The sequence below is a fragment of the Eurytemora carolleeae genome, unplaced genomic scaffold (assembly GCF_000591075.1).
Source record: "Eurytemora carolleeae unplaced genomic scaffold, Eaff_2.0 scaffold953, whole genome shotgun sequence".
Classification (NCBI taxonomy): domain Eukaryota; kingdom Metazoa; phylum Arthropoda; class Copepoda; order Calanoida; family Temoridae; genus Eurytemora; species Eurytemora carolleeae.
In genome coordinates this window covers 100,121-110,850 of record NW_019396998.1, presented here as the reverse complement: position 1 = coordinate 110,850, position 10,730 = coordinate 100,121, and the positions used below count along the sequence as shown (strand labels likewise).

Sequence of the window (10,730 nt, the reverse complement as noted above, 5' to 3'; positions counted from 1 at the left end):
GGGGGGGGGGGGGAAATCAGGAACTAGGATCACCTCGAGTCAGGAACCAGGAACCATATAAATCAGGATGTAACCAAAAACTAGGATTTAGGAACTATAGAACCACCAGGAACCAGGAATTCTTGAACCAGGAACCTGGAACCAGTTACTAGGACCCTGTAACCAGGAAACAGGAACTAGAAACCAGGAACCAGGAACACTCCTTTCATACTTCAATATATACACTATACGCTAGTATACTTTACACTCTACAGTCTACATTCTATCCTCTACATTTTACATCTACACTTTTACTAGAAACTCTACACTCTACAATCAACACTTAACACTCTACAGTCTACATCGTACACTTTATACTCTACACTCTACACTCTACAGTCTACACTGAACCCTCTGCACTCTACAGTCTACATTGTACACTTTACACTCTTCACTCTACAGTCTACAGTCTACAGTCTACACTGTACACTGTACACTCTACACTCTACACTGTACACTCTACACTCTACACTCTACACTCTACACTCTAGAGTCTACAGTCTACACTGTACACTTTACACTCTACAGTCTACATTGTACACTCTACACTCTACACTCTACACTCTACACTCTACACATCACACTCTACACTTTACACTCTACACTCTACACTTCACACTCTACACTTTACACTCTACACTTTACACTCTACATTCTACACTCTACACTCTATACTCTACACTCTACACTCTACACTTTACACTCTACACTCTACACTCTATGCTCTACACTCTACAGTCTATACTCTACACTCTACACTCTACACTCTACACTCTACACTCTACACTTTACACTCTACACTTTACACTATACACTCTACACTCTAAACTCTACACTCTACACTCTGCACTACTGCTAGGAACTTTGAACCAGGAAAGCTATAGAACCAGGACCCTGGAGCCAGGAAACAGGAACTAGAAACCAGGAACCGGGAACACTCTTTTCATTCTACAATATATACACTTTACACTCTACACTCTTTACTTTACACTCTACAGTCTACATTCTAAACTCTACGTTTTACATTTAAACTTTTACTAGAAACTCTACACTCTACACTTTATAACAGTCTATAACACTGTACACTCTACACTCTACATTCTAAATTCTACATTTTACGTTTACACTTTTACTAGAAACTCTACACTCTACACTCTATAACAGTCTACACTGTACACTCTACACTCTACAGTCTACATTCTAAACTCTACATTTTACATCTACACTTTACTTATTTTTTTTAACTATTTATATAATTACTATGATATTATAATTATCACATATTTTTTAGATAAAAACCACTAGTTCCAAGTACTGACCCTAGAGCAACCAGTAATCCCGACCCTAGAATAAATGCAAAGTGTGAGTTATAAAGTATTTTAAGAATTGTAAAAAACGTTGCAAAAGAAAAGTTTTTTTTTATTTTACTGTAAAATATCTGGAAAGCTAAATAACAAGTTTTTAACAGTAACAATTGTAATCAAGAATGAAGATCATGCCTTGCAACATCTGTTTACTAAATGTTGTTTGTTTACATTGAAACTGGTTCCATATGTTGTCTTAACACGTCATGGTAAGCATACCCTATACCCTTCTCCTTGATAGGACTAAAGAGAGTAAAGACGTATTTACAAACTCTCTTTGATTTATATAGCCTTGAATGTCCTATTGTGAACGGTACCGTTGCACCGTTGTACCTTTATACCGTTGTACCGTTGTAGCGTTGTAGTGTTGTAGCGTTGTATCGTTGTACCGTTGTACCGTTGTACCTTTGTCGGGTCCATGTATAAATAAGATATTCTATTCTTTCTTTAAAATCATTTTCTATTGTAAATGTATCTTTAAAAGTGACTGGCGGATTTAGGCCTGGCTATAAGACGACGAAGGAAACTGTCAGGATTCAAAACAATATAGTCTAGTAGTTATACAACTGCGTTAACCAGATAAAGGTTTAAGGGTACCGTTGTGAATCGGAAAGGCTATTCTTGTGCTAAACCTGACATTTTACAAGTTTAACAACTGGAATAGATTTAATACTTTATGTTTTTGTTTTAATTTATAACTGTGTACCTAAGATCATGAAGCTTCTTGACAGCTCACGGTTTATTTTCTTGAATATCGGCCAGTTTACCAAATCTTCCACCACTGTAATGCATTGTCCCTTAAATAATATTGATATATATTTAACGTATTTTATTTATAAAAATTTCAAAAACTTAGGTTATTTTATCATTGCTATCCTTTAAAGCATGTCTGAAACAAACTTTTTTTTTCATCATTCAAATAAAAATGGCCAAAATATTTTTAGACTTCTAAACATTGAATTTTTTAAAAAGATTCTTTTGAACTTCTTAATCAGAAATCTTCAAAAATGCACTTTGATGTGAGATATAAAGCAAGTCAACTTTCTGAAACCAAATAACTGCAAATTTTGGTGTCTAAAAGAGTCAATTTGAAAAATCACGATTAGTTCATAATTGTTTTTATTTTTTATGTTTTTGGGGTGACACCCTAATTTTATACCTTTTTTGTTCCCGCATTTTTCTTCGGAAACGGTATTTCTGGAACCGGTTTTTCAAGGAATGAACACAAAGGATCCCAACCTTCCTTCACATTGAACACCAACAGCTGAGAGGACGGAACCAGCTTATCAAAAATAATACAATTTTTTTCAAAATAATAAGCATCATTTCTGGTTTTGAAATCAAAGATAGCCTAAATGCATTTGTCTACGTTTATATCAATACAATGAAGACTACTTTTATAATGAAGTTTTGATTCTAAACAAGATAATTTAAATTAAAATTTTACATAAAGACAAATAGAGGCTATTAATTGATAACTTCTCTTTGTTTCCATGTTTATGCGAATCAATGCTTTTTGAAAGCTTGGTAGAAATCAAAATTAAAATCAAAACTTCATTGTATTGATTTATACGATGACGAGAGTTACCTGTATGTAGGGTTGTTAATAGTTTTTGTAAACGATCGTTTTTTGTTTCGTTTTTTAATCGTTTTGAGCTTTTGGAAAACGAATAACGATCGTTTTTGAAAACGATCGTTTTTATTAAAACGATTTGCGACCGTTTATTATGCGATTAATTTTTAAAAAACGATCGTTTTTGAAAAAAAATTATTGACAATTATGTAAACGATCGTTATAACGAAGGGTCGTCGTTAACGATCGTTATATAAGGAAGGGTTGTCATTAACGATCGTTAACGAAGAGTTGTCGTTAACGATCGTTAGCAAAACGACGAATTTTATAAAAACGGTCGTTTGTGGAAAAAAATTACATGCAACTCTATTGAATGTCGTCTTACATGAAGTTTAACAGTTGTGGGGGAGTTAAAACTTCTTGGTATTTTCTTAAAAACTACTCAATGATAAGTACAGATGCCCTTCAAGTCGGTTTCCTCTCTTCGTTAAAGATCGTTAACGAAGGGTTGTCGTTAACGATCGCTAACGGAGGGTAGTCGTTAACGATCGTTAACGATCGTTAACGAAACGACGAATTTATAAAGACGATCGTTTTAAAAACGACCATACTTAAAAAACGAACTTTTTTAAAAAAACGAACGTTTCGTTTTCGATTTTTCCTTCGTCGCTTTCATAACGAAACGATCGTTTAAAAAATGAAAACGTTAACATCCATACATATGTTATGAATGTTGTACACTTAAAAAAAGTCAGTTGTGCTTCTTGTGAAAAAATTTGTACTATTTATCAAGCTTTGTGATAACAACTTGTAAGGAATTAAGTCTTTGTCACAAACTCAAATTTTATAATCCTAATATCTAAGTAATTTGATGGTGCAAACCGTTAATATTTCAAACTTAAAATGTTTGATCTACCAGAATTCATTGTTTGAAATATCTAAGGTCTACAACACTGGGGTTGCAAAGATATAGGAATTAGAAAATCTGAGTTTGTGGCAAAAACTCAATTCCTTTCTAACAGTACTCATTTTAACCCACTTCAATTCAAACTTTGAAAAATTTTAAAATTTTTAAGAAAAAAATTTTCTCCTCTATTACCCCTATAGGGTATCCATTGACTTCCCCAAAAAAATCGGCAAGCTATAGCTGACGTATATATATATCAGCGAAGAGTTTTATTATATAGATAATTTCTATTAAAACCGCTCCGTTAAAACCTTAATTTGATCAATATTGTGGAAGATATTGTCGATTTTCTAGTTTGAAAAGTGTTTGATTCTGATAATTCATATATTATTTTCCTGCAGTCACTTTTGTAAAGAACCCTCAATTGACAATAATCCGTTTTCAATATTATAATCATGGATTATAAACTTTTTAAATGTACCTTTGTGAATCGGAAAATGCACTCAGTTAATGGAGGGTCACTTAAAACTACATTTACAGACTTTTATAACACATTTGTCGTCAGTAATTTAACGTATAAAGCATTATTCAATCTTGAATCAGAGATTGTATAACTTTTGTTATTCCCATGATCTAGACTGCTATGAAAATTTTTTTTAAAGACTGGGTCTACTTTATAGTGTCGCAACGCCTTGGCCTTCGATTTACCTTACTAACTCACTTAAAAATTTTTGTAGCCCTACACATGTACGGTTAAGAACCATAAATCATTTCTTTCTAGCTTTAGTTTAAAAAGAGTACGAAATAGATTTTCGCGTGGAGCTTGCAAGCTTTGGATCACTGTGATCTCTGTCACCATAGTTTCATTAGAAGTAAATATTTCCATTTACTGATAGCGCTGATTGAAGAATTCATAACTCTGATTGTATAATGAGATAGATAGAAAGATATGGCTGAACCCTGATTGGATCAGGTGCTGATGGACTCGGCATACAGAAGTGCTGTGTACCTCTTTCACTAGAGCGCTATGTGCTAGGTATTTAGATACAGCTATATCACGGTTCATGGGAGCATATGGTTCAGTTCCTATCAACTTCATCCTGGATAACAGTTAAAGCTTCAAGCTGCAGATATTACTGCTGTAAATATCATTGCTAGAAACACATGGCCACTGTACGAGCCCATAAAACTCTGGAATAAGAAGACAGCTGTTTAAATTCAAGTTTTTCAATAATGTTTGCGCAATGGATTTCTAGCAATTATATCTCAGCATTTAAAAATCCATCTTTGCTAATATTAATTTTGATTTAATTTTCTACCAGATATGCTTGGCGAAGTCCACCTGAAACCTGGCATAGGTTCTGCTCAGTCTACAAAATTATTTGTGTCAAAATGCAAGGGATTAAAATGCGTAGATCTACAATATTAAGAGTTTCTTTGTGAAAAATGAGATTGTCTCATCATTTGTGTTTTGGCTACATCTTATTTGAATTTCTTTCCGTTTTTTAGATATTTCATGTTTAAAAAGTTGAAATGTAAAAAACAAAAACAAAATGTTTAGAAAATAATTATTACAGAACAAGAAGAGGATGAAGAACGCTTGAATTGTCTCGCATATTGTTATAAAGGTTTAAAAAAGAATCCAACCATTCCTCTCCATTTGTTCTTTCAAGCAGTATCACCTGCAAGCATACAGCATGATGTTAGGTGCTTTTTTCAAAGACTTTTTCCCAAGTGGTAGTTTTCCAAGGGTATTTTCCCAAGTGTGAAGTGGAAACTTCCCAAATGTGCAGTTTCCCAAGCGTCTGTCCTAACCACCACGCTCGGTTCCATATATATGTTCTAGCCGCAGCGCTCAGCCCCATTGCAGCTTGCGGCTTCTCAGAGGGCCTAACTTAACCTTTGGGAAGTTGACGCTTGGGAAATTGAACATTTCGGATGTTGCCACTCGGAAAATTGTCACTTGGATTTTGGGAAGTCACCCTTAGGAAAATGCCTTTGGTAAAATACCTAAAGCATGACAGAAAAAATTAACTGCAGCATCTTTCACTTTTTAGGCATTGTGAGATCAAATTATATTTTTGAACAAAAAAGTCTCAAACTTAGAAAGTTTTGAAATTTCCAATTTGACCGTCTCAGTATAGCACTTAAAGGGGCGGGCCCTTTAGTTTTTTATAATTGCTTTTCACATGGATTCAGATGTACAACTTTGTATAATTTTTTTTTTGATTCTACTAATGTGCAGGTTCTTTCTAATAAGATTTGGTCGATTGTTATCTCACTGACTAATAACTATTGATACTCACTCACGTTTTTATGTGTACATTTTATAATTATAAAGTATCTACTTGTTTTTAGCTTTAGTTGTTCAGACGTAATTGGCAAAATTTCAATTTGTTTTGGTGTGAGAGCTTGCAACCTTGAAATCCCTGTGCTCAAAAATAATGAACCCAAAATTTATTAATAAATTAACCTTTGCATTAGGAAATTTTTTAAAAATTTGGAACCAGATCAGGACGCCAGGAACATCTGTTGTCGCGTCCACATCTCTTGAAAACAAACAATAATAAATACGTTTTACAAGATTTAATCAGAGATGGGAATTTTTTAATGAATGGAATAAGCTGGGTTCGCTTGATTAAGCGGCAGCATGAAAGTATTGAACATTTCCAGTTTTCTTCTTGTAATTATGGGATAAAGTAAATGTTTAAAAGTACGATTTTGTGAACTCTTACTTTCTCTAGTTTTAATATTGATCCCGTCAGGGAGAAAATTTATATTTTTTGGTGGATTTTTAAATAAGAAAATTAGTAATTCTGTTTAAAGATTGAATTAAATTGAATTTTACTTCAGTTTCATGTATTTTTAATATATTTATGAAACATATATCCAAATATTTCATTTTACAAACTTGAGTTTTAGAACCAAAGCAAAAATGTATAATATACTCTAAAAAAAGCAAAAATGTATAATATACTCTGAAAAAAGCAAAAAGGTATAAAATACTCTGAAAAAAGCAAAATATATTATTAATAATTAAGACTGTGATTGTGAAAGTTTTTGTTGAATTTAAAATTGTTTTATATAAAAACTTTTTTAATTGCTTCTTATAATATAAAATATATAAAATATTAAAATAAAATATTTTTTATAAAATATTCAAAGCTTATCTATTTAAAACTTTCGTAGACATAAAATTAGAAAAATGATAAACTTACTGATAAATGTCCTCCAAAAACGTTGAATCTGTTTTCCCATCCATGTAATCAAGGAATTCATCAAAATACTGAAATTTGAAATTTGAAATTTTTTTAAAGAAATTTATCTAATTTAGTACGATATTTTTCACTGACAGAAAAAGCATTTTGAAAATAAAATCCTAGTTCTTGAAATATGTTCGCTTAAACATCTCACCAATTCTCAAATTTCTCGTAGCTTACTAATGCTTCAAGTGATTTTGATCAACAAAAAGTCAGAATTTTATCTAACATCTTATGATTTTAAAGGGGCTGTATGCTTCATTTTATTTTCAAGTGACCCTCCCAGCAAAGATGGCAATGCTCGATTTACCAGGTTACCCTTAAATACTTTGTCTGATCAAGTATGAATTAGATATCCACGTTTTTGTTTCTTTAAACTGTTTATCTTCATTTGCGGGTTCTCTGCTAAAGTGTTTTGTGCATTTCTTGCTTATAAGAAGCAATGGAGAAATGATCAGAATTAAACACTTTTTGATTCTGAAAAACGACGTTATCTTCCACAATTTTAATCAGCTTTATGTTTCAAGGGTACCGTTGTGAATCGGGAATTGCCATCTTTGCATGGAGGTCACTTGTAATTACGCTTACAGTCAACATTATTCTTGCCCCAAAATTATACTTGAATCATATCATCAACTTGCATCATCAACTTCATAAAATAAATCTCTTTTCCCGGAGACCAAACCCTTACATCTAACTGCTCTTTAGCATCAAACACATTAAAATCAAGATATCTGAGAGCAGCTGCTACTGTTTTGGTTCCAGTTCTAGGAAGTCCAGCACAGATGATCTTCATCTTTTCTTATAATATTCAATCATATCAAAGTTTTATTTCGGGAAAACAAATTATTTTAAAGATTATGAGACCGACTTTCGCTGAAGTGCCCGGCTTTGCTCGTGGAATTATAGGAACTCTTGAAATTTTTTTATGAAACTATTGTGTACTTTATCATTCTTACTCACTTCATCGTGAATTCCATAATTAACGTGCTATAAAGTAATCATCGTGTTAAATTAGATGTACACATTTAATTGGTTCCCGGATTTTCTCCAAAAAATTTAGGATATTTCCAAAATAATTTTTTTTAATTGAAATGAAAATAATATTGAAATCAACTTTATTATTTACTTCTGCTTTGTTTCAAAGCTTATTTGATCTATAGAAATAGCCATTGAAATAAGACAAGTACACAAACGTTTCAACAATTACCTATAACACTTTTATTTTGGCATGACGTGCTATAAAGTTTTTGGACTTAAATTGTCTCTACATCTCGAAGGTTCTCGTCTTTTTAGATAATATTTTGTCCCTTGCTAAAGCTCGGGACAAAATTAAATCTAAAAAGGCTTGAACCTTCTCGATAAAGAGACAATTTCTGTCCAAAAACTTTATAATACTGCGAACCAAAATAACAGTGTTATAAATAGTTATTTTGAATTTGGAAATAGCTATAGCTAACATACATATAGAATAGGACGAAACTTTGACACTGTGACTATGGATAATATATATACATATATGTATTTTTCATATAGCTATATATATATAAGGGAAGAGCTTTATTATATTGATTAAAAAACGAATTTAACAAAAGAAATCAAAATTAAATTAAAAAGTGTCATATCGTCTTCCTGAAACGAATAGCGGCATCTATTCTTGAAGAAGAAAGACGATCTTATATTTGTAAAATATCATGTTTAGTGATATACCCTGTACTTAATGATAGGGATAGTCAACATTACTGAACATCTAGTAAGAAAATACCTTTTATATAAATATTAGAAAATGCTGACAAAACAGATTAATTTAATTATGTAAGAAAATGTTCTGTAGGAATTAAGATAAGGAAAATACTGAAATGCACAATTGCAAAACTGCATTTGCAATTGAATACTTCCAAATATGCATCATAGTTGTACGTTTCTGTTTATCAATTTGTATGTACTTTCGAAGTGCATGGATCAAAAATAGATTTAATTATTTATCTTTAATGAATCCCAAATGTAAGCAAAACTTGGTGGAAAGTGTTTATGGAACTCAACCACTTTCTAGTTTAGGGTTTCATGAGTCCAGTTTTTAAATTTTATGTCAAAATTAAAACTGAGAATTTATTTAAGGAGATATTTTTCCAGATAAAAAAACAAATATCTTCCCAATTTTGGCTCATACGAAGGAATGCTAAGGATACCATATTTCATGCCACTCCAGAAATGGAGGCTTACATCACACTTTATTTAACGTCTACAGTTCTTTTAAATAAAGATTTTTTATTCAATATGTTTCATTTTTTTGTGAAAATTATAATTTTTTTTCTCATTCAAACATCATAAAACTTATCAAATAGATCTTTCGGGTTAACAGAAATTCTTTTTTTTGCTTACATTTTGTTGCTCTAAACTCCCCTCGCAGTCTAAACTTTAAAAATCAAAACTAAAAATATATATATTATATAAGGTCATGTTGATTAAATTTTTCACGAGAAACGACGTATTTAATAATCCGGTTTAATGAAATTAAATGAAATCACTTTTTCATCAAAGACTTACTGTGTCATTTATGTTTTCTTTGGCTCACAGAGCACTTTGCATCCCTGTTTCTTGATATAATATTGTCTCCTGTTCCTGTTTTTAAACAAAATATTGTCTCCTGTCCCTGTTTCTAGATATAATATTGTCTGCTGTCCCTGTTTCTAGATATAATATTGCCTGCTGTCCCTGTTTCTAGATATAATATTGCCTGTTGTCCCTGTTGTTAGATATAAAATTGCCTGTTGTCCCTGTTTCTAGATATAATATTGCCTGCTGTCCCTGATTTATCTGCAAGCTTTTCTTCTTTTTCATTTCAGACCGTATACATTTCAGACCGTACACATTTCAGACCTTACACATTTCAGACCTTACTCATTTCAGACCGTACACATTTCAGACCTTACTCATTTCAGACCGTACACATTTCAGACCTTACACATTGACCGTACACATTTCAGACCGTATACATTTCAGACCTTACACATTTCAGACCGTACACATTTCAGACCTTACACATTGACCGTAAACATTGACCGTACACATTTCAGACCTTACACATTTCAGACTGTACACATTTCAGACCGTATACATTTCAGACCTTACACATTTCAGACTGTACACATTTCAGACCTTACACATTTCAGACTGTACACATTTCAGACCGTACACATTTCAGACCTTACACATTTCAGACGTTACACATTTCAGACTGCACACATTTCAGACCGTACACATTTTGAGCCGTTTTGACGTTTATCGCACACAAACAAACCAACAAACATACACCACGATTATGTAAAATTTCAAAATTATTAAAAGTTAATCATCAAAAACTGAAAGTTACAGTTTACTCAAAATAAGTTTTAAAAAGTAAACAGGCGGTTTTTACTATATTGTAGTTCCCTGAATTATTAAAATTATTGCTAAATCTAGAAATGTTTTATTCTCGTAGTAAAAAAATATTTTGTCTCAGTAAATTAAAGGAAGATTGAGTAATGAAAACCCTGGATAATCGATGTTTTGTTTAAAATATTTAAAAATAATTTTAAAAATTTAGT

General features: G+C 32.0%; 1 protein-coding gene across 3 annotated transcripts in view; it reads right to left on the bottom strand.

The window, feature by feature from the left end:
- The window catches only part of LOC111710907 (uncharacterized), a 29,493-nt gene that overhangs the window by 3,309 nt on the left and 15,454 nt on the right, over positions 1-10,730 (bottom strand). For 2 of the 3 annotated variants that reach the window (XM_023485100.1, XM_023485101.1), the window contains exons 1-9: positions 7,835-7,974; positions 7,102-7,169; positions 6,357-6,432; positions 5,459-5,565; positions 5,203-5,253; positions 4,893-4,983; positions 2,563-2,685; positions 2,110-2,200; positions 1,359-1,383 (exon numbers count right to left, since the gene is read on the bottom strand). In XM_023485100.1, coding sequence (XP_023340868.1) covers positions 1,359-1,383; positions 2,110-2,200; positions 2,563-2,685; positions 4,893-4,983; positions 5,203-5,253; positions 5,459-5,565; positions 6,357-6,432; positions 7,102-7,169; positions 7,835-7,939 — 737 coding nt within the window. In that variant the 5' untranslated portion in view covers positions 7,940-7,974. Of the gene's footprint in view, positions 1-1,358; positions 1,384-2,109; positions 2,201-2,562; positions 2,686-4,892; positions 4,984-5,202; positions 5,254-5,458; positions 5,566-6,356; positions 6,433-7,101; positions 7,170-7,834; positions 7,975-10,730 lie in introns of those variants that run through there. The other variant, XM_023485102.1, reaches the window with a different exon arrangement.